The sequence below is a fragment of the Schistocerca americana genome, chromosome 1, assembly GCF_021461395.2.
Source record: "Schistocerca americana isolate TAMUIC-IGC-003095 chromosome 1, iqSchAmer2.1, whole genome shotgun sequence".
In the NCBI taxonomy this organism is placed as follows: domain Eukaryota; kingdom Metazoa; phylum Arthropoda; class Insecta; order Orthoptera; family Acrididae; genus Schistocerca; species Schistocerca americana.
In genome coordinates, this window is record NC_060119.1 from 472,968,592 (window position 1) to 472,994,559 (window position 25,968).

General features: G+C 38.3%; 1 protein-coding gene across 1 annotated transcript in view; it reads right to left on the reverse strand.

Annotated features, from left to right (window-relative positions):
- The window catches only part of LOC124563030 (probable ATP-dependent DNA helicase HFM1), an 82,889-nt gene that overhangs the window by 18,729 nt on the left and 38,192 nt on the right, over positions 1-25,968 (reverse strand). Inside the window, exon 5 of the mRNA XM_047130963.1 lies at positions 1,585-4,273. Within this exon, the coding sequence (XP_046986919.1) occupies positions 1,585-4,273 (2,689 nt within the window). The remainder of the gene's footprint in view (positions 1-1,584; positions 4,274-25,968) is intronic.

Sequence of the window (25,968 nt, forward strand, 5' to 3'; positions counted from 1 at the left end):
AAACAGTGCACCAATGCAGTGAATGTGATCTGCAGTGGCATGTTTGTAATTACTTTCACCTTTAAATCGTCTCATTCTTCACTCATGCCTCTCCTTCAACTTGTGGTCCTGCTATGCAGTGCCACTCACAGCTATATCTAATTTCTTCACCACCTGCAGGAAAGCACTGTGATAATGAAATCACATAACCATTTCTTTTCAAAATCCTTCTGTATTTAACAGTCCCCATAACACATCAAGTAAACATTCACATTTATGCTCTTAATAAGCAAACTTGTCAGCAGACTGCTTGTTAGTTTCCCAAATTTAAGAAGGAAGTAAGTAATTAATTCAGTAATTCCATAGCTTCTTCTTTTGTTTAAAGAAACAATCTTTCAGGGCTCAAAAATTTCTGTTATTCTGTTAAGTACAAATTCTACACCAACAAAAGAAGCTACAATATTTCCTAATAAAAGATTTGAAGTTTAGCACAGAATATATGTAACTCTTCTATTGGCAGAAGTAAAAATGGCAGTGTTGCCAAAAAATCTGTTTTTAAAATTAATATTATCATTTTATTTAAAAGAACTGTACAGCTGAATCTGTGATAATAGCATTTAATAGGATTGTATTACATTAAATACACACACAACTACTATAAATATGACATCTGTTGGCACATGGCAAGCAGAAACTTGATTTAGTTTCAAAAGATTCTGTTATGAACTAATACTGAAAATGTTTCATATTACTAGCATCTGCTTAACTCTCCTGATAATTCAGGTAAAGTATTTTCATAACTGCTATTTCTACATTGGTGATCTTCAGATGTGCTGTAAAGTAATTCAAACGTCTTGGAAAGACCTAGAGTATTCACATTTTCAATTGATTATGTAGTGGTACTCTCATCATATAATCAGTTGCTCTTAATAATCATTCTTGTCAACTTATTCTACATACCTAATTTTTCCCAGTGGTTTGCGTAGCTGATATCATTTGTTCATCAGTTGATTCTGAACTGTAAGAAGTACCCTTTTCTGATTTGCTTGGGCATGACTAATTTGCATACAACATGTGTTTCTCTGAGTTTCTTCCTTACATATTCTTGTGATGCACAGGTTTCCAATGCAAACATTATGTAATTCTACCCAGTAGAAAGTGTATTGCTCTTACTCATTGCTAGTTTACATAGGGATAAAAGTTAATGCATGTGATTTTATTAATTTTCATTATTGGCAATTGTTTCAGCCATCAAAATTTCAAAATTACTGTCTAGAATCTGTTCAATGCCTAAATCAAAGGAAATTTGAAGTGAGCTGTCCACTGAAGAGCAGTATTTGCTAGAATTGCAGTTGTTATTTTTTATTTTGAGAGACTGGTTGTAGACTTGATTCAGGGCAGTTATTTCTTTTGCATCATCTTTTGGTGCTGCTGCAGTTACTTTCTCCTGCAATGGCTTTTCATGAGTGTTAATTTGGTTTTGATGTATAATGCAGTGTGAATGTTCTCTTTCTGGTAACTGAAATATTTTTTCCGCTATTTTTTTTGGCGTATCATCAGTTGAACCACTCCCTCTGTAGAAGCAATTTAGCATTTTAACGTTACTTGTTACAACAGAAACAATGCTGGAGTCTTCCTTGCAGCTAGCTTGACTCACTGAAGAACCTTCGGACATGTTACTGTTTATCAACTGATTACCATACTTTTTGGGATTGATTTTGACTATCATGGGTTCTTGCTGTGCCGTGGAAGAGCAACTGTCTATGGAATATTGTTGTCCTTGATCAGAAGCATGTAAATGTGTATTGTTGTTAAAAAGTATTTCATGGACCATGCGAGCCTTTTTGCTGTAATTAAGTGCAGGTTTTCTGAACTGCTTCTGCAATTGTAAAAATGCTTGATTAGAAATTGTTTGACTCAATTTTATTGGTCTACAACATGGCTTATCAGTTTCATAAATCTGTATTGTTTTCTCTGGCCCTTTCTTAGAGTTAGTTGGAAATAGTTGTTTCTCTTTCAGAGGAGTATGCAGAAACAGTTCTAGAGAACAGTTAGGCTTGTCATTTTCGAGCCGAAATCTTTTGCCACCAGTTGTCTGCAAAAAATGATCTGTAGCTGCTTTGAAATCTAAGAATGAAGGACGCCGTTTCTTACTTTCTTGTGCCATGTTTTCTTGTACTGTTTCAGGAATATTTTTAGTGCACTTATAATCACTATTTCTTTCTTTATTAACTGTCAGATCTGGTTCAGCTAATGGGGTTTCTGAAATCTTTAACAGTTGTATGGTTGTACGTACATCTATACCCACCCAGTATTCACTAATAACATGTACAAACACATCTTTAACTTTTTCTTCTATCTTTAATGTCCATCTTTGTTCACTGTCAATGATATGCACATCTTTGAGTCTCCTAAAAATGTGAAGTTTGTTGTTTGAATCGCCTATTATCACACAAGGACCATGATTAGGACCTGCTGTATTTGCAGTCCTTATCGCTTCACTGTTACAAATTGAAAGCTCTATTTCAATATAATAAGTGTAGTTGAAGACAGTTGATTTTATTTTTATTTGATATTCTGGTAAATGCATTGCAGATTCCTGAAGTTTGTTTCCCATTGGTGGTGGCCGATTTAATATTCTCTCCAAATCTCTTGGATTGGAATCAGCAATATCTTTGAAAGATTTTTTCCCAGTCACCACCAATAATTCTGATAAAACAGGACCAATTCGATCTAACTGCCTAGAGACATAAGGGGAGTTTTCCCATAAGCGACAGTGGAAACATTTTGCTAAAACTATAGAATTTAGAACACCTCTGTAGCAAGATTTTAGCAACATACAATGTACCAGGCATTTAGTTATACGTTGACCAATTCGTATAATATGAATCATTTCTTGGTGCAGAGATGGGTCTTCTACCGTGAGACATCCAAAAGCTGCCTGTATAAGACAATTTACTTTCATTTCTTTTGTCTTTATACGGCCTTTTAGAGGATAGCGTAAACCCACTTTATTGAGGGAATTCAAACATTTTTTGTCACTTGTCCGCAACTGGAACACAGAAAATTCTGAACAGCTTGTCACATGCTGAAGCATCAGTGATAAGTTTTCTTCTCCTGTCATTGTGCTAAAGATCTTCATTGTTTCAAATGCTATGTAATAACGTGCCATTAGGCGTCCTGTTTCTGTTGGTTGTACATCAAAAACATCCATTTTCACCAGGTGATTTGTTGCTAGTGCATTAAGTTCTCGCAGACACATTTCCTGCAGTTTGTTTTCTATGCCTTTTTTTGTAAAGTGTGTAGGGATTCCATAATACTGTGGGTTTCTTATTGCACGTACATAAAGGAAAGTGGAACGCATCCAATTCATAGCAACAGCTGTCTCTGTAATTGTACGAAGAACTACTTCTGAATTAATATGTTCTTTTAAATGTCGGTGTAGGTTGCTTTCTATTAAATCCTTGCCTTCAATAAGTTTTTCATATTTCTCTTTTTCATTTTCTTTTGTCATTATTATTGCTGTTGCTTCTGTATCATACTGTGGCCTTCCAGCACGGCCAATCATTTGAAGTACTTGGCTGTCTGAATAATTTGCATACACTCCTCCCATATAATGCTGTGTTGACTTGACAATCACTAGATGGGCTGGTAAGTTTACGCCAAGTGCTAATGTTGATGTAGCAACTAGTACAGGAAGGTAACCACTTCGAAATAGTGTTTCTATGACATAACGATCATTAAGATCCATGCCCGCATGATGGAAGCCCACTCCACAGTTAACACATTCTTTTAATTTATTTTCCTTTATATTTGAAATTGCTTTAATTATATGCTCTCTTTGACTAACATTAAAATGAAATGTTAACTGCTGACAAAGTGTGTCTGTTGTCTGAATGACTCCTTTTCTTGTGCTACAAAAGATGAGTGTAGGCTTACCATCTGAGTACTGGAGCAGAAGTGGCTTTAACTTGTAGCTTAGTGATATATCGAATCGAAACTGGGACATATTTTGAGGACAGTTATAGCCTAGCACAATTTTATGTAATTTTACTGGACGATGTTCTTCACTTATTTTGAAATATTTTGCAGGATTCTCAAACTTGCCAAGCCATGTAGCAATGTCTTCAATATTGGGGAGCGTAGCAGATACTGCTATGAAACGAACAGGAAATGGGAGACATTTGTGACTGATCTCAGGTTTCTTATAATTAAGTGTTTCTTCTATTATTTTCATACGGCTTATCACTGCTTCTATGATGGGTCCTCTTCTTTCTTCACTTAGAACATGGACCTAAAATTTGAATTATATACTTTTAGATAAAATTAACATAAACATTACTGTTGATGAATAATGCAAATAGTCACAGTAACAGAATAACAATTTGTGACTCATTGTATATTTCACCAACAATCATTAAGGAGTATGGGGTTCACAATGTCCTCCATGGATAAAATGATCATTAGTAACTTGAGATGTGCACTGACAGTCAAAAAAATTTTAGAGCACAGCCTTGCTGGATAGATTTATCAGTATTGCAAAAACAGTTGTATTTCCTTTTTTTGTTGATAGTATTATACAGCTTCTATAATTTGTAGAAATGACATGAAATAGCACCTTAAACTGCTGTTCAATTTATTTGTCATTCTGTGACCGGTTTTGGCCAAAGAGCATTACCTAGCACAGATTTTTCTTAACTGAACAATGTCAAAAATATAATATTTAGTATCCCTCCACATATCTACATCTACATATCTTACCGTTATTTATAAATATTTTATTTTTGACAATGTATACGTAACTCTTGATGTTAACAAAAATCTTTTTTTGATAATGGTCTTCGACCAAAACCATTCGCTCAATAAAGAATAAACTGAGCAGTAGCTTAAAGTGTCAAATGATGTCATTTCTAAAAGTTGCATTGTCATTAGATAATAGTGAAAATTCAATGAACAATATTGCTGTTGAAACTTCCTGGCAGATTAAAACTGTGTGCCGGAGTGAGACTTGAACTCGGGACATTTTCAAAGGTCCCGAGTTCGAGTCTCGGTCCGGCACACAGGTTTAATCTGCCAGGAAGTTTCATATCAGCACACACTCTGCTGCAGAGTGAAAATCTCATTCTGGAATATTGCTGTTTTTACAATAATTTTACTATTTTGAATATACATAAAATGTCTTTATGAGAAGTATCTTAAGGCAGAATAGAATGGCACTTTTAAATTCAGTAGTGCTGTCATCACATGTAGAACTCTGATATATGTTCAATAATTCAAGGAAGAAAGCGTAAAATAATTTAATGGTACTTATTACTAAAAAGATAAGTTAAAAATTGGAAAAGATAGAAACTTTTGTGAGATTTAATTCTGTAGTTCTGCTTGAATATCCTAATTTTGAATCAATCTGTTTTCTGTACCTAGATTTATGCAACTTTGTCAGTTACAGCCATTCAACTCCAATGTCATGTAAAGCTGAAATGTTTTGTGGAGGGAATGATAAGGAATGAACTGCATGTTAATCTCCAGATCTCATCTGAAAAACCTTCTGAAAGGAATGAAGAATTTTATGTCTTCGTAGAGCATGATAATGTGTTGTATATGGGATATCAGAAGCTGAAGGGAAAATAGACTCTCAAAGCACAACAATTCAGAACTTTATTTGTTTCCTCTGTTTACGCATCTTTCAAAATGCAACACCTCAAGTCAGAATACAGGAAACTTTACTAGTATTATATAGTAAACTGCACTTTCCTTTATTCTTATACCAGCAATGATAAGTGATAATTCTCATCAGGCCATAAATTACCCACTGAACGCCTTTTCTTTATCAATCCCCTCCTTTTCTGGTCCTTTTTTCACACAAATAAGTACTCATTCAGTAAAAAAAATTGCAAGTAAGTCACTGAATCCAAAATTTGGTATTCCTGTTTTTGACTGATCTGTTGCAAAGGCTGATTATTTCTGCCTGATAGAGAAGCAGTTCCCTCAACTTGTTCATCAGCTGTTCTGGACTTCCTGTATGTGTAGGAAATTATGGGTAAGGAAAACCTGTTTTTAGTTTAGAACATAAATAACTTCATGGTGCACCCAGGGGGGTCTAAATCTCATAACATGAGGGGGAAGGAGTGCTCTTAATTTATATTTGTGCCAGTGTCACATTTTAAACATTGTGACATCCATTATGAGAAGTTATTTATTCTACAGAGGATATATAATAATGAGAGTTAATTAGGTGAAAGTATAGGGATAATTGAACTAAAAACATTTAAGTAAACATTAGTCTGCAGATGAGCCATTTGCAAGATAATTGCTAATGTGGCGTTGCAAGCTCCTACGGACTTAAGTATAAATTTTGCACTAGTTGGTGAAATGTATTTGAAATGTAAATGTTTTGATTAGGTCCCCACCTAATTAGGTTCAAATTTCACCCATGACTTACTTTAACAAGAAATACAATACTTCTTCAGCACATGATATGTTACAGTTTACTGTAGACTTGCATCTGTTTAAGAAAGTGTCCCACATGTCCTCCTCACATTTGGATGCACTACTACACTTGTCTATCAGTGAGTTACAGATTCTTTTAAATGGCCTTGGATTATCTCATAAATATTGACAAGACTGTAAAATTCACTGCTCCAGTTCTTCAACAGTATCAGCTTGAGTACTGTATCCTTCACTTGTGAGATGACTCCAAACACAAAACTCTAGTGATTTGTGGTCATGTTACCTTGGAGGCCGAGGTACAGATCCTGCTCACCCTATCAATTTTTGACCATATTGCCATGTTACATGTCATTGTATATCAGCAACAAAATGTGCTGGTGCCCCATCATTAATGAACCTCATACCCACATCTTGGACCATGAGTGAAATTCAATGCTAATTTGATGGGGACTCAACCAAACAATATACATTTCAAATATGTGACTACAAATTATAAATTAAAGCCCCTGCCTTGTCTGTCTGTTTATGAAGTTTAATCCCAGGAACTACTGTAGGGATTTTGATATGATCTTCACTAACAGATAAACTGATTCATGAGGAAGGTTTGTGTATATCACTTATTAATATTTCATGCAAGTTGGCTGAACTATGATGATGATTGTCAATTAAGTTATGCTTCCTGAGAACTTTCCCGGCATGTGCTGCCTGAATTATGTCAGCTATACTAAAATTTGGAGTTAATATTCAATAACTTAACATTGTTTCCAAACTTTAATCATATGCAGTAGCCCACAAACTAATTTAGCACTGTGTGAGCCAAGTTGCCAACACGTAGATATGTGGGGCTACAATGCAAAGTTAGGGGTGTTGCTAGTTTGTTTAGTTAAGACAAGACTTAATACTGCAATGTACCAACCATATATACGCATATTGGCATGAGCCTGAATGATGAATTGCAGCACCACTGACAGCAGGTGAGAGGAGGATGTTCTCATTGTAATAACTCAGAAAGCCCGACACAATGTTGCAAGGCAGGCTAGCTAGTGCTGCACAGACTTGTGCAGCAAGCGGCAAGGCAGATTCCTCACTAACAGTGGCAGTGGTGTTTTAGGATACAACATGAGTAGTGGTGCTTATACACAACAGATGCCGACTGAAAGTACTGGATGATTTGTAATGATATTATTCTCAGTCTCACAGTCTAACCAGTTGGTGATGGGTCTGTACTGGATGAGGCTGTCACATGGACCTGCCAGCAGAAGTCATAAGTTCAAGGCCATGGCAGGGTAACAGCACAACACACTATGTTCCCCCCAGACTTAGTGCTATGATGCAACTGGCCATCCCAGAATAACTACAGCAATGTGGCTGCCTCCTGCCCAGGGGGCAGCAGTTCACTACCTGGGCACACCAGTCGTCATTCACTATCACAGGATGGATGTCTTATCATGATGGGCATCCACTACTGTGGAGTAGATACACCATCATTTGGTACACACACAGTTGGCATTAGGACCATGCTGCTGAGCTGAGTAACAAGGCCGCCAGTGTTCAGTGGAGAACCTGTGTCAGCATTGAGCGGCATGCAAGCAGCCAGCGTAGCAGATTTCAGTGGCTAGCTGGCCACTGGCCTGGTGCACTATGTAGCACAGATGCTTCAATAAAGAACTTGTTTCATTTGTAGCTGTTTTCTCTGGAGCCTCCTGCACTCACATCTCTTCTCCATCACCCACTCACACCATCCTGGCTCATAGCCACCCCTCCCTGCACTGGGATACCATAATTTGGTTTTAGAATTTTTGTCATAATCTTCACTCAGCACAACCTAAAGTACCAACACAATATGGTAAGTGAGAAAACATTTGGTAGTGTTTTGGAGGTTGTAACAGACATGGAAGGGAGGCATGACTGTCTTCATAATTTAAAGATTACATTTTTTTTAGGATTGCCTTATCTGACATTGATGGAAATACAATGAAATTTTATGCACCTCATGTCTCTTAGATTTATATGTGAATATTTACCAATAACAAGCAAAATGCTTGAAGGTGAATAAATTCTAAATTTTAAGGGTAATTGTAGAGAGCAGTATTTAGTGTCTGTAAGGTGTACACACTGTAACTTGCTTGGACATACTGAGCCATACTGAGTCAGTGCCTCTAACCTGTTGTACAGGTCATTTTTATGGTCATATTGTACGGCACTGTAGAGAGTCTATGTGTTTCAAGAAACAACATACAGAGTAGTTTATGATGATTTTTTGGAGTTGTGATTCCTTGTTGTATTATTTTGTGTAATGGAAAATAAGGGTGTTGCATTGGCAGACTGAGAGACACAAGATGTCCCAGAGCCAGAAGCAGTACAGAAGGATTACATTAGTACAGATATTGTCAGAAAAGGTAGGCAACTGACATCAGATAATATGCAGTAACATGAGCAGTTGACAGCTCAGGATGAATAGTTAGCATTGTTTCAAGTACCACACCATGAGGTGGATCCAGCTTATGCAGGATTAGTTGTTCCCTTTACTGGAACATCATCTGAGGAAGTGTGGTCATTCTTAGAATTCCTTAAAACATTGTCAGAAATGGCTGATTGGACCAAAAGTCAGTTGTAACAGATAGTGACTAGTGGGAGAAGTGAAAATGTATGTGAGGCTTACAGACGCATTAAAGAATGCAGCAAACTTGGAATCACTGGAGAAGGGCTTTATAAAGATGCAAGAAACAGAAGAGTGTGAGGCATTCTTGGAAGCAGTTGAACATTACTACAAAAAGGCATGCGGAAATTGTGAAAGATTTTCCAGAAAGGATAAGGAAATGAAATGAACGCATGAACAAGTTGGGGCAGAGTAATGCAGCAAATGCAATTTTGTTGCAAGAAGCTGAGCAGAGGGTGCTCAATGCTCTTATGAAGGTGTTGCCATTGGACATATCATGGGGTGCACACAGTGCACCAAAAGATCTGCATTCTGCTGTTAGGTTAGTGATGGAAAGCAATGAAACATTTATCCATTATGGCTGGGGAACACTGCGACTGCGATGAATAAAGGTTTCTTGAAACTACTGCATCCAGATGACTGGTTGCAGTAATTTCAAGAAGCCTGGAATGCAATGAAATTGACATATCAACATGGATATGAGATAGACGTGGGATATTTTTGGTGAAAATTAAGTGTTACAGGCATGAGTGGAAGGGGCAATTATAGAGGCAGTGTCGCCAGCCACAGGAAAACAAAGGGAATTGAAGGTATCACTAGCAGAATTTTGGTAATGGGTGTAGGGGTGGATGAGGAGGCGATAAGCAGTCATTAAACAGAAGGGGAAACACAAAGACCATCTAAAGGCATTCCCATTTACTTAGCTGCAACAAATACTTGAGGTGAGATGGAGCATGCAGTAACAGCTGTTGTAAGAGGTAAGGAGTACAAGCTTTTATGGGACATAGGGATGTGTGTGTGGGTTGTCAGGAGAGTCTTGGTGGGTCAGAGGCAGTGGCACCTGTCATGTGGATAATGATGTGACACTGTTAGGGTTGATGGATGTTGGTCAGTATGTGCTTTAAGCTCGCTCGTTACTCATGAGAATGGCAGCTGCTTGGGAATGGGACAGCAAGAAACTCATGGATCGAGCGCAGGTACTCATGAGTGAGGCAGCTGAGTCATATTGATAGTGGATGGGGAAATCGGCCAGGTGTGGTAATCAAAGGTCTGCAATGAGAACTGCATGTATGATGTGTACAGATTTGATGAATTCATTATTTCATCTTCATAATATTTTGAGCTTTGCATTTCCATGCTGTCTTGTTCAGAAACATTACAGAAGCAAGGAATAGTCATATGAGTTGAGCAAGTGCCAAGAAGTAAAAATTTTCTCTGCTATAATCAAACTCAATTTATGAAGTTATTTCATGGCTGTTTAATGGAAGAAATAACATTCTTTATACTTAAATGAAAAATAAGATTAAAACTACTTGAGTAGTAAATGATCAAATGAAATCAGTAAATGAGGTATAGGTTGAAGATAATGTAATACGGAATATAATATATCTATATGTCTAGAAAGCAAACATCTATTGGTAACAGAAACTTCTGAATACAAACCTGTATGTTATATTTATAGTATACAAGTGGAGATCGTTTACACATATTAGGTGTGTTCCATCTCCTATGATCCGACTGTTTTTATTAAACAGTTTCCTTGTCCCTCTTATTATTATGAATTAATAAAATGTCGTAGATACATTTTGGATTGATACAAGCAATGCTTGTTTCATACAATTAAGTCTGTACTGCTAAAATTTCTTTTGCTTGCAGCACTACTAGTGGGAATGCATAGGATTTCTTTTTTTTTTTTTTTAAATTCTCAAAATTCTCAAATTCATTTTTTGGTGAATGAAATGAATCTAACATCAGGTAGATGCTGTTTCATCAGTTCAACATCTTGATGTAATGTTTTTTCCAAACTTGCCATCAAATCAGAGGATTTCATACATATCGTTCAGTTCTGCGCACTGCCTGGATGGATTCATAAACATCAGGCAATTCTTCACTAAGGAACTTGTCATTCAGTGTCTTAATGCTGTGTGTATATAGTGCACTCTGCATGGCACACATTTATGGTGTTGAAGAGCTTTCTCATGTTCAGCCCATGATCCACCACAAATTTCATTTGTTTAGATCCAGAGGAGATATATCTGTCTCAGGCAATTTTTCTCGTAACTCTCTAAGAATATTTTCACTTGTTTTTGAAATGGCGAGAAACTTCATTGTCAGGAGCACATTAATTCTCAGTTCAGACCTGTCCTCAGAGTCTACAATAATACTAGGATGTGACAGTCAGATAATGTACATGCGATAATTGTCAGTCCAAAGATCGCACATCATAGAACACTCTTTTAGGACAATAGCTTTCTTTACTTGAGGTAAGACCACACTTCTCATTCAATATACCTTGTATATGATGAGAGACAGTTCTCAAAGAAGCCAAACTCTCTTGTACTCTCACTGTCCCATACTTGGCACCAGTATTGATTTGATGAATTCATTATTTCATCTTCATAATATTTTGAGCTTTGCATTTCCATGCTGTCTTGTTCAGAAACATTGCAGAAGCAGGGAATAGTCATATGAGTTGGGCGAGTGCCAAGAAGTAAAAACATGTGAAAGGCTAATAAAGTCTTCCCCACTAACATTGTTGAACAGCCATAGTTCCAACGCACGCATTTTCACACACTTGTCCCTGATTGTGTCTTTATTGCTGTTTGAAACTGTTGTAGATTTTGAATGTGTGACACTTTTGCACATAGTATTTTCATGCGTGTTGTGCTTCTCTTGTGTATGAGTAGCACTTTGCATCCCTCTCTTTCACACTGAGTTAGATCAGAGGATCACACATATCTGTTTCAGCCACTATCTGTAATTAAAAATAGCAGTAATAAACATCTTTTCTGTCAAATACATTTCCTGTTTTTTTCTCATATCTTTTTAACATAATTAAGCAATTTTTTTTGAAAATATAAGATAACATAAAGTGGAAAATATTATGATTATTGTTTCCACAATGTCCACAGTTGAAATCGGGTAGACAGTACCTTCAGTACATTGTAAATATCATTCAGATCTCAATAAAGTCGAAGGAACACATTTTCTAATTCCATTAAAAAAAAATATCGTCCATTTTATTTAATTTTTTAAAGTGACCTTTGTCCATGACTGAGCTTTTCAAATTTATTTTGAGCTGAGTTAACTTAAATTATACTGTGAGCAAAAGATATGTAACAGTTTTTATAGTTTGCAATGAGCACATCCCATGTCTTGGCTATCTGTCATTAATTGTGTTTTCTAAAACTTTGAATTAAATGTTAATAAATTTGGCATCAGACACATAAAAACAAAGCATAGATAATGAAAAATTACAGTGCACCATCATAATATTGTTTGTCCATTAGAGAAGAAGGCACTTTCGCAAATTAAGACTTTAATAGCTAGAGGCTCTTTGATAAACTTTCAATCAGTGGACCTGATGGCTCTTCAAAAAATGCATTACTTATTAATTCAACTTATGTAATGACTTAATAATTTAAATCAGGCGTTCACAATATCTGGTAGACAATGATTTATTTACACTAACAAATACAGATCATACATTTCCTAGGAAGTCTTAAACAGACAAAGCAGAGCATTTCTGGCTCACTTACTCCCTAAGCATATTTGTTATGAGCACACAAAAGACCGCATTCATAATAACATTTGCAAATAAACTGCTTACTCTCATAATATACCACTAGCTTTAACCCATGACTGTTCAGAAAATAATAGAGGCCTGAAAATATATCTTGAGCACTCTTGTGTGACATGGCTACATGAGTACACTTCAGGAAAATCAGATAACATTATCATGCGGACCTTGTTCATCTAAAGTGAAATGTACACAAATTCCTAACAAAATTCAGCTAGTACGTGTAACTTCTTCTAGCAGGAAATACCCTGGCTTGATCCAGGTCCATCCAGAGAACATACATCACATCTACTAACATTCACAGAATGTCCTCTTTCATCATTATAGCTCTGTAAGAAACACCACTGGATTGTCTGTGACTCACACAAGTCTCACAAGTACAGTGAAAACTTGTAACAGGCAAACCGTGGCAGGCTCGCACAGGTCTATTGCTCCTCGTGGCCGTTAGTATGGTTCACGGCAGTAATGTGCTATGATTGAGCATGAAGGCTGAAGTGACTGCCTCCAATGGACATAGATTTTCATGTAGGGACTGTTTGCTTTAAGCGGTGTAGAGAGATTACTGCATGTAAGCGAAGACTGTAGTATAATCCTGGGATTTGTCTTTTTGTATCAACATTGTGCTGTAACTGACTTTTGTCAACATACAGTAGAACTTAGTAGAATGACATACCAGCTAGGGGAAGCTGTTGCCAGTATAGAAATGTTGTGAGGGTTGTCTAGCATATTAGACAAACCAGTTGAACCACATACAATTGCACTAATACTTGATTCAAATGATTAAGTGCCAGGTGGTACCGGGAAGGCACTTTAGTGACTGTGAAGCTATATCTACTTGTGTGTAAGTTACATGTTCTAAAACTTCTAGAAAAGAATGATGTATTAGATCCAGCAAGATAGATGGAGAAGTGAAGATAAAGAGGGGGATGTTGATAACAAGTTTGGATGATCCAGATGAGGATGGGTGGTGCACAAGGAGTGTGGACCACAAGCAACCCTGAACCACAGTTAAGACTCCAATAGTATGAAAGTGGAGCATCTCAAGGGAGTAGAGAGAGAGAGGGTGAATGGAAGAATTGTCTTTTGAATTTTTTCCCCATAGTGTCTGTTGTAAGAAATGCCTGTGACTTGATACCAAATGGCACCGATGTATCAGAAACCATATTGCACACAAAGGCATTTTCAGCTGATTATGGAAGATTTTACTAACAAGTAGTTAACTGATGGGATAATAGAAGAGAGTAGTAGTATGTGGGATGCAGGAGTCATGGTTGTACCAAAAACTCTGTGGATTGTTCTAGACAATACAGGTCCTGCTATGATTACCATCACTTGAACAGCAAGACCATAACAGATTCATACCCCATCCCCAACATTATCATAGCCATCAATAATCTGGGACAATGTAATTTCTTTTTGATCATGGATTTAAACAGTGGTTACTGTCAATTGGATGTTGTTTCTGAAGACACACCAAAGAGCATTTTTGGTACCATGGGGCACTATCAGCTCAAGAGAATGACCTTTGGATTGAAAAATGCACCTACAACATTTCAGTTTTAGGTGGTGAGTTTGGAGGTTTGAAACCAAGCCAGTATCTACTTTACTTAGACAGTACCACTGAATTAACAAAAGACATGGAGCACAATAAACAGCGTCTGAAGAAAGAGATTGAGGGCTGTGCATCTGTTGTTGAGCACAGAGAAGGTCCATTTTGCATTAGGAGAGGTAGGGTACTTGGGCCCTGTAATTAGTAAAGACAGAGTAATGACAGATCTGAGTCTTGTGCTAGCTACATGGGAGGTCCCAGTGCCTAAGCCATTTAAGGAACTACAATCTTCTTTGGGGATCGCAAATTGCAGCAGGAAATTTGTGAAAGGGTTTGGTGAAATAGCACAAGTACTCACATAGTTGTTAAGGAAAAGTGTGAAATTCATGTGGACAGAAGAGTGCATTTGAAGAATTAAAGAGATTTTTACCACCCAGACCAGTTTCTATAAACAATCAATATATTTTCCTCACACATTTTGAGTAACTTTGTCTACTTTGTTGAGGACATTATTTACACTTCTGTGCCATGTAAATGTACCTTTCGACTATTAATTCATGCAAATTTACTTTCCTTACAACATTGTTGTATAATTGCCTTCTCAATAGCTCTGGGATCAGAAATTAAAAACCTGTTCACCTCAGAAGTTTTTTATGCAGTAACACACATCCACACAAACATCTTTGTTCAAAGATAAACATTTAATTCAGTTTGTATGAAAACTTGCACAATCAGAATTGTATCAATGACAGAAGATTTGTTGCAATTTGTTTTATTACATAAGGCAAAAAAAAATCTATTATAAAACATACATTTTTGACGCAAACAATGGAAAATCCAGGATGGAATGTACCAATATTATGAAAAGGAAAGTTGCTACTCACCATATAGCAGAGATGCTGAGTCGCAGATAGACACAACAAAAAGACTGTCACAAATAAGCTTTCGGCCAGTAAGCCCTTTGTCAAATCTAGGCAACACACACACACACACACACACACACACACACACACACACACACACACACATGTGCACGCACACACACACACACACACACACACACACACACACACACACACAAAAGAATTTCACACACACGACTGCAGTGTCTGGCAACCGAAGCCACACTGTGAGCAGCAGCACCAGTGCATGATGGAGTGGTGACTGGGTAGGGGTAAGGAGGAGGTTGGGCAGGGAGGAAGAAAGATAGTAGGTTAGCGGTGGGGGACAGTGAAGTGCTGCTGGAGAGCATGCAGGGACAAGGTGGAGAGAGTGTAAGGCAGCTTTGTGCAGTTTGGAGGTTAGACGGAACACAGGGGACAGGTCAGGGGAGAGGGGGTGGAGGGGGATAGCAGAAAAGGAAAGAAGTAAAAAGAATGTGTGTGATTGTGGAATGAGGGCTGTGTACTGCTGCAATGGGAACAGGGAAGGGGCTGGATGGTTGAAGACAATGACTAACAAAGATTGAGACCAGGAGGATTACAGGAAGGTAGGACATATTGCACGGAAAGTTCCTATCTGCGCAGTTCGGAAAAACTGAGGTTGGTGGGAAGGATCCATTTGGCACAGGCTGTGAAGCAGTCATTGAAATGAAGGATATCATGTTGGGCAGTGTGTTCAACAACACAGTGACCCAGTTGCTTCTTGGCCACAGTTTGTCGGTGGCCATTCATGTGGACAGACAGCTTGTTGGTTGTCATGTCCACATAGAATGCAGCATAGTGGTTGCAGCTCAGTTTTTAGATCACATGACCTGTCTTTGATGGGATAGGTGATGTTTGTAATTGGTCTGGAGTAGGTGGTAGTGGGAGGATGTATGAGACAGGTCTTGCATCTAGGCCTATTACAGGGATATGAGCCATGAAGTAAGGGTTTGGGAACAGTGGTTGTGTAGGGATGGATGAGTATATTACATAGGTAAGAGGGGTGGGAAGGATGATGGGCAGGACATTTCTCATTTCAGCGCACAATGAGAGGTGTCAAAACCCTGGTGGAAACTGTAGTTCAGTTGCTCCAGACCTGGGTGCTACTGAGTTATATGGGGTTTGCTCCTCTGTGGCTAGACGGTGAGACTTTGGAAGGTGGTGGGAGATCAGAAGGGTTAGGCATGGGAGATTTGTTTTTGTCAGGGTTGGTAGGATAATTATGTGCTGCAAAGGTAGTGTTCAACATACTGTTCCTGCATTATTGCTTGGTTCATGGAATCCCCCATATGGCCTCACCAAGTTAGCCATCTCCAGCTGTCATCCCTCCTTCCAAAATGACCTCCATATGTTCAGATTCTGCCAATCCTTAGCCCTCACCTACATAGTCCTGTAAAACCACATCAACCAAGCCCAAATCTCCGTGCAATATCTTCTCTCCATCTGCAAGATTCTCCTGCTATTCAATCCCAAATTCCTGGAACCCATAACACACATTGAAATTCTTGCCCTCCAGGAACTAGAGCAACATGCACAATGCCAACTCAAAAAAACTCTCCACTCTGCACACTTCCTACTCCCACCTTCACGTATCACTCTCCGCCACCTCAATAACAAACTCTAAACCTCCACCACATGCCCACTTAGCCGATAAACCCTGTCTTGTAAATCTACTACATTTATCCCACCCTCAGAAAGCTTCCTCCCACAACCACAAAGAATCCAGAACCTAAACAGACCCAGAAAATGGTCATGAACCTTTCTCCAGAAGCCTTAGCCCCACAGAAATATCAGTTCTTTCCAAAGGTCTCAACTTTTTCCCCACTCCCAAATTCAATCATGCATCACTTGTAAATGACCTTCTCTCCTTCTCCTGGACCCTACAGTAGAAACACTTTTTTGCCACCAAACCTACCACTCAGACTCAACCAAAGACCAATGTTGAACCCAGTCTAACTCAGTTCACTCCTCCATCCAATTGTGCCCCACTTTCCCCAAATCACCCCCTGTTGACTTTTCAGAATTTCTTATCTTCAAACCTTGCCTCATGATCATTCCCCAAATCCCTCAAAATGCAAACTAACCTTACATCTGCAGAAAGAACCACAGTCCAACAGCTAAAAACTGATCCTGACCTTATAATTCTATCTCAAGACAAAGGCTCCACCACTATTGTTTTGAACCATGAGGATTACCTGGCAGAAGGACTCTGCCAGCTGTCAGACACCTTCATATAAAACCTTGCCACAATGACCCCATTCCAGAAATCCAGCAAGACCTCCAGTCACTCCTCACATCCTTAAGTCCATCCCAGAACCTCAGGCCCATCCCAAGATCTCCCCCCAGACTCCATTTCTCTTCTCACCCCTATCACTCCCCGCACTCTTACCTTCTACAAGCTTTCTAAAGTCCATAATCCCAAACACCCTCCTATATGAAAGATTCCAACCATTTCCTCCACTGATGCTCCACAGTTCCTGTCCCTTTACCACATGGTACCAGCTCATCACTATTGATGCCACCTCCCTTTACACTAACATCCCTAATGTGCATGGCATTACTGCTATTGAACACTACCTTTCCAAATGCCCAGTGGATTCCAAACCAACAACCTTCTTCTTTGTCGCCATGACCAACTACATCTTCACCCACAAATACTTCTCCTTTGAAAGCATTACCTACAAACAAATCTGGGGTATGGCTATGGGCACCCACATGGCACCATCCTATGCCAACCTGTTCATGGGCCATCTAGAGGAATCTCTCCTAAACACCCATAATCATAAACCCATCACCTGGTTCAGATTCATTGATGAAACCTTTGCGATGTGGATCAAGGGCGAGGGCATCAAATCCACATTCCTCCAAAACCTCAATAGCTTCTCCCCATTTGCTTCACCTGGTCCTACTCAACCCAACAAGCCACCTTCTTAGAAGTTGACCTTGACCTCAAAGACGGCTACATCAGTACCTCTGTCCATATCAAACCTACTAACCACCAGCAGTATCTCCACTTCGACAGCTGTCCCCCATTCCATAACAAGAAGTCCCTTATATACAGCCTAGCCACTTGTGGTTGTCGCATCTGCAGTGACAAGCAGTCCCTCTCAAAATATACTAAGGGTCTCACTGAAGCCTTCACAGAACATAATTACCCTCCCAACCTTGAATTACACTCTGATTTACACAACTAAATTACACTTTCCATCAGATTTTTGACTACCTCTCATCATGCCCTGAAATAAGAAGTGTTCTGCCCACAGTGGTATTCCACCATCCGCCAAATCTACACAATATACTCATCCATCTCTACGCAGCCACTGCTCCCACCACCTTACCTCATGGCTCATATCCCTGTAATAGACCTAGATCCAAGACCTGTCCCATACATCCTCCCACCACCACCTAGTCCAGACCGGTTACAAACATCACCTACCCCTTCAGAGGCAGAACTATCTGTGAAACCAGACATGTAATCTAAAAGCTAAGCTGCAGAGACTGTGCTGCATTGTACGTGGACAGACAACCAACAAGCTGACTGTCCACATGAATGGCCACCGACAAACTGTGGTCAAGAAACAAGTGGACTACTCTTTTGCTGAGCATGCTGCCCAACACGTCATCCTTCATTTCAATGTCTGGTTCACTGCCTGTGCCATATTTATCCTTTCCACAAACACCAGCTTTTCTGAATTGTGCAGGTGGGAACTTTGGCTGCAATATATCTCATGTTTCCATAACCCTCCCGGCCTCAACCTTTGTTGGTCACTGTCCTCACCCATCCAGTCCCTTCCCTGTTGCCATTCCAGCAGTACACAGCCCTCATTCCACTGTCACACATAGTCTTTTTACTTCTTTCCTCTACTGCTATCCCCCCTCCCCCTCACCCCCACTCCTCTTCTCATCTGTCCCCTGCACTCCATCTAACCTCCCAACTGCACATAGCTGCTCTACCCTCTCTCCAACTCGTCCCTGCACACTCTCCAGCAGCACTTCACTGTCAGTCACTACTACCCTACTATTCCTCCCCCTTTCTGCCCAGCCTCCTCCTTACCCCCAACCAGTTGCTACTCCACCATGCACTGGTGCTGCTGCTCACAGTGTGGCTTCAGTTGCCAGAGACTGCAGTCGTGTGTGTGAACTGCGTTTGCATGTGTGTGTGTGTGTGTGTGTGTGTGTGTGTGTGTGTGTGTGTGTGTGTGTGTGTGTGTATGTCATCTAGTTTTGACGAAGGCCTTACTGACTAAAAGCTTATTTGTGACAGTCCTTTTGTTGTGTCTCTCTATGACTCAGCATCTCCCCGTATGATGAGTAGTAACTTTACTTTTCATAAATTTTTGATTGTAATTTTATAATGTGACACTGACAAGAATGAAATTTGGTGCCTGTAATTGTGTTGTATTATTTAATGTGGCATGGCAGTGACCCCACAGGTTAGTTCTTGTGGAGAGTTGTTATGGAGCTAGGCCTCGTGGAAAGTTGTTGGAGTTAAGCTGCATTCAGTACAGCAAGATATGTTAAAATCAATATACTTTATTGGATTTTGTCAATATAATGGAAATGATTTTCAAAGTTGTTAGTACACATTGTTAGTATTCAGAGTGGCACTTTTCCTGTTCCTACTTGCATAATGAACCCAATTAAATAATTGCATTGCAGTGAAGCAAGATCATCAATACTTACCCCTACAACAATGACAAACATCTAAGATAGCAACAATGTAGGAAAAGATAGACTACTACTTACCATAAAGGAGACATGTCAAGTTCCAGACAGGCATGATTAAAAGACACTCACATATAGCTTTTGGCCATGGCCTTCATCAGTAAACAGAGACACATACACAACATTCCCACACATACATCACGTACACACAACCACCAACTCCATAATCTTGGGCCGGTTTCAATCATGCCTGTCTGCATCTTGACATGTCTTCTTTATGATAAGAAGAAATCTATCTTTTGCTACATTGCTGATCTTCCTATCTGGAGTTTCCTTGTTTGATTAACATCTAAGATAAGCAGCATTCTACTACAAACAGTAGTATACTCTTCAAAGGGCTATTAAAATCAAAAGTCAGAAAGGTATGTTATTTTTTGTAAAATTTAAAGTTTTAGATGAGTTGTTATTGCACAGAAAATAAAAGTGATGTTTAGTGAAGAACTGAAATAAATTTCTAGACTTTATGAAAATATTTTTGGTTTTGTTGTTTAGCTGATTAATTATTGTACTCTATTTTAATTATTTCATATGTTTTGCTTGTTGTCTAGTACAATTATATGTTGAGCATCTGTCTCCTGAGTGCTTGTTGCCTTACTTAATATTCAATACTGGAAATATGATTTGAAGTTGCAGAATGCCTTTGATATTACACTGTGTAGTGATTAATGTCAGAATTAGGTTGTGTTATGATGATTTTATAATTTAAAAACCAGGCTACATGACATATTTAGCTAGGATTTGGCGTTAACTATTTTGTGATTGCTTTATTCACAGGTTACACTTTTGTGCTAACTGCCAGAGGGACATACGTTCTTTGTATGTCATACGCAGTAGCCTGCACAGTCTTGAGCTTTTGTAGCACTGTTTCCACTTTTGTCTTTCGTGCTGCATCCTCTTTTCTTCTGTCAACCTGTTAAAGTTACCTTCTACTATCATTCCAGCCATCTGTCCTTAGTTATCAGCCTTGAGTAACTATTCTTCTGATCATATGATTAATATTAATGTACCCAGACACGAGTTAAAGATGTTTTCAGAACATTGTTTTACTGATATTACTGTTACTCAGGATGCCATTTTGGATGTTCTTTATGAAATGTGAGGCTAATTACATGAAGGCTATGCAGGCAATTTTTCCTGATCTGTGACTATTCAGACCAACAAGTTGTCAAGAAAGACATACTATGTCTTGTTGAGAAAAGTCTCCTTACTGCTCTGCGGCGTAACATTTACGTTTGTATATTGTGAATGCTAATGATTTATTACTAATTTCTGCTTTACTGGTTTTCAGTATTTTGTGATGCAGGTAAAGTAGAGATATAAACATTGAGTGCCTTGCACTTTTGTGTTACTTGTAAATTATGCTGAGAAAGGTGAAGGATTTTATGTTAGAGAGTATTTTAGATATGCAGTCTGAAGAATTTATTCTTTTACTGTACTTAGTGATTATGGTAGGTTACAGGTAGAGTAAGGAACTCTTTAATGTACATATTGTTGACTTGATGATTTACTATGATATTAAATTGGTATTAATATTATGATTTGTACAAGACTGTGATACTTGTTACGGTAACATATAGGTGATGATTTTTGCTGCAATTGTTAGTGTTAGGGATTTTATAGCATTATATTGTCACAGTGATGACTTCAACTATGTGATGATTGACATTTAGGAAAGTGTATTACTATTCACTGATAGTGTCATTAATTAATCAAACTTCCACTAAATCAAGACCAAGTGAAACTTACATTAAAGAAAAATGAAAATGCCAAATTCATTAAAGATAATGATTTGATAGTGACTGTGGAAAGGAAGCTAATGTTACCTGCAGAGGACGTTAATCTGAAGTTAGGAAAGCTTTACACTATTTGTGAGTAATTTTCATACTTACAATCATATTTTGTATTTTTATTATTATAATTTTCTTGCTGAGTTGATTAGGATATCTGGTTGCTTAAGGAAAAGAATAAATCAGAGGAAGGAATAAAATGTGAAAAGCACAAACCAAAATACGTCAACATAATCTTTCCATTTTATGTATTAAGTACATTTGTGTTTTTGTAAATAACTGCCCATACATTGGATATTATACTACATTTTCTGTCACTGAGAAGGGAATGTGTCTTGTGGCAATTATGTTGATTGCATATTTACTTTGGGAACAGCAAAGCTATAATTAATGGTACATGTAAGAATGAACAAGAGGGATGAATTTGAAAGCTTTCAGTGGTCTGTCTCTAACTACAACTGCAATTCATTGGTCATATTTCTTATGAATCAGATATGTCACTGCCCGTGATGCATTTTTTCTTTGCATCTTGTGTTTAAATATTTCACTTTGTCTTTGAAAAAGTTATTGTATATGAAAGAAAGAAGTACATTCATGTTAATAAAGTACAAACAATATGAAAGTGTAAAGTTGTTGAGAGCTAATTAGCTTATCAAAAGAACTATTGTGTTAATTTAGTGGAGCTATGATGTAATGAATATTCCAATTGGGTGAGAGATGATTAAGATGAAATACTGTTACTGTTAGAAAGCAGTGAGGATGCTTTGTGAGTGTGCATTTTGCATAGAAGGAGTCACAGCATTTACTGCAGTATATCTAAAATGGGACAGAGAATATATAGCAATTATTGCCGTGTACAGGTCACCTGATGTGTGGATGCCTTTTTTAAAATCTGTCAAACTCTTGCTGATTTTATAAATTTTCTGGGTTAAATGGCCATGTAAATATTATAATAAATTGGGATATAAATACAGACTTATTAACCAGTGACGCCTACCCCAAAAAGCTACACCACCTACTCGATGAATTCAGTCTGACCCCACTCATCCATGGCCCATATAGAGAAATTGGCAACAGCAAAACATATCTGGACAACAAAATAACAAACATTACCCATCTTTCCTACAGTACATCTGTTCTAAAACAAGCCATCTCTAATCACCGTGCACTACAACTTCAGCAGGAGGCAAATGAGATACCCTCTGTCCATAAAAAGAAACTGTATGTAAGCAGATGAATGATGTATAATGATAACATCAACAAATTGAGAACTGCATCTTAGCACACATACCATGGCCTGAGAATGATAGTTTTTCCTGTGATAGTGTACTGTTTTTATGTCACACGCCCAGATTTAGCCACAAAAGTTAAACAAACAACAAGTATAAACAACAGTATCTGGAAAAATAATGGTGTCATTGAAGCAAGGGAAAAATTAAAATTACTCCATAGTGCATCTACATCTACATTTACATTTATACTCCACAAGCCACCCAATGGTGTGTGGCAGAGGGCACTTTACGTGCCACTGTCATTACTTCCCTTTCCTGTTCCAGTCGCGTATAGTTCGTGGGAAGGACTGCCGGAAAGCCCCTGTGTGGGCTCGAATCTCTCTAATTTTACATTCTTGATCTCCTTGGGAGGTATAAGTAGGGGAAAGCAATATATTCAATACCTCATCCAGAAATGCACCCTCGCAAAACCTTGACAGCAAGCTACACCAATGGTGTGTGATAGAGGGCACTTTACGTGCCACTGTCGTTACCTCCCTTTCCTGTTCCAGTCGCGTATAGTTCGTGGGAAGGACTGCCGGAAAGCCTCTGTGTGCACTTGAATCTCTCTAATTTTACATTCTTGATCTCCTTGGGAGGCATAAGTAGGGGAAAGCAATATATTCAATACCTCATCCAAAAACGCACCCTATCGAAACCTGGACAGCAAGCTACACCAGAGCACCCCTCTTGCAGAGTCTGCCACTTGGGTTCACTAAACATTTCCATAACGCTATTACGCTTACCAAATAACCCTGCAACAAAACGCGCTGCTCTTCTTTGGATCTTATCTATCTGCTCTGTCAACCCAACCTGGTACGGATCCCACACTGATGAGCAATACTCAAGTATAGGTCGAACGAGTGTTTTGTAAGCCACCTCCTTCGTTGATGGACTACATTTTCTAAGGACTCTCCCAATGAATCTCAATTTGGCACCCGCCTTACCAACAATTAATTTTATGTGATCATTCCACTTCAAATCGTTGTACACGCACACTCCCAGATATTTTACAGAAGTAACTGCTACCAGTGTTTGTTCCGCTATCATATAATCATACAATAAAGGATCCTTCTTTCTATGTATTTGCAATACATTATATATGTCTATGTGCCTATCCACTGCAGATCTTCCTGCATTTCACTACAATTTTCTAATGCTGCAACTTCTCTGTATTCTACAGCATCATCCGTGATAAGCCGCATGGAACTTCTGACACTATCTACTAGGTCATTTATATATATTGTGAAAAGCAATGGTCTCATAACACTCCCCTGTGGCACACCAGAGGTTACTTTAATGTCTATAGACGTCTCTCCATTGAGAACAACATGCTGTGTTCTATTTGCTAAAAACTCTTCAATCAAGCCACACAGCTGGTCTGATATTCCATAGGCTCTTACTTTGTTTATCAGGCAACAGTGCGGAACTGTATCGAATTCCTTCCAGAAGTCAAGGAAAATGGCATCTACCTTGGAGCCTGTATCTAATATTTTCTGAGTCTCATGAACAAATAAAGCGAGTTGGGTCTCACACGATCGCTGTTTCCAGAATCCATGTTGATTCCTACAGAGTAGATTCTGGGTTTCCAGAAATGACATGATACATGAGCAAAAAACATGTTCTAAAATTCAGCAACAGATCGATGTCAGAGATATAGGCCTACAGTTTTATGCATCTGCTCGACGACCGTTCTTGAAAACTGGAACTGCCTCTGCTCTTTTCAAATCATTTGGAACCTTCCATTCCTATAGAGACTTGTGGTACACAGCTGTTAGAAGGGGGGAAAGTTCTTTTGCGTACTCTGTGTAGAATCAAACTGGTATCCCACCAGGTCCAGTGGACTTTCCTGTGTTGAATGATTTCAGTTGCTTTTCTATTCCTTGGACACTTATTTCAATGTCAGCCATTTTTCCGTTTGTGCAAGGATTTAGAGAAGGAACTGCAGTGTGGTCTTCCTCTGTGAAACAGCAATCTTGAGTAACAAAGACAATATCGAGCTAAAGAAGGCGTTCAACATTTTTCAAGAATACTATAAAGATTTATTAATATAGACCACAAGCAACTATGTTTCAAACAAGCTTCAGCCTTCACACAATGTAACAACTGGTGTTTGGGAAATAATAAACAGTTTTAGAACAGGAAAATACAAATCACATATGGACTCTATTATTGCCCACAGTGGGATTGTCATAAAATACCCACTTGAAATTGCATATATTTTCAATGAACATTTTTCTTCGGCTGTCAGTGACAAACATAATAGCCTGCACCACAATTTTAAAGGCAATCCATCTGAGCATAGCACCTATCTAGCCCCTACAAAAAATGAAAAGAAATAATGAACTTCATTCATTCTTTGATCTTCCAGTTCTGCAGGGCATGATCACATCAGTATTAATGTATTAAAAGGGTATAGACAAAATGTGTCTGTACTTCTATCTGTAGCAATAAATAATAAAACAGAATCAGACCGACTCCCAGACAGACTAAAACTAACTCTAGTAACATTGATCTTTAAAAAATGTGACAAATGGAAATTTGAAAAGTAAAGGCCAATCTCAATACTTCCTGTCTTTTCCAAAATAATAGTTAAAAAAATTGCATCAAACAGAATTATAAATTTTCTCAACAAAGACAACTTAATGTTTGAAAATCAAAATGGATTCTAAAATATAAATCAACTAGCACAGCAGCTGCTCAATTAATTGAAGAGGTAATAAGTGGCATCAAGAACAAACAACATGTTGCAGGTATATACTCCTACCTTGAGAAAGTTTTTGACTATGTGAATGCTGTTATTGTATTAGATAAGCTAGGGATCATTGACATCAGAGGCACTGCTTATGACATAATAAAGTCATACATGAGGAGCTGGATACAGTTTGAACTGCTTAAATCTGGATATTCACAAATCCAAAATCACTAATATAAAATATCGAACGCCCCGAGGCTCGGTACTGGGTCCTTTTCTGTTTTTGAATTTTTTAAATGATATAAAATATTGAACTCAAAGTTCCTAAGTAGTCCTGTATGCAGATGATAAAG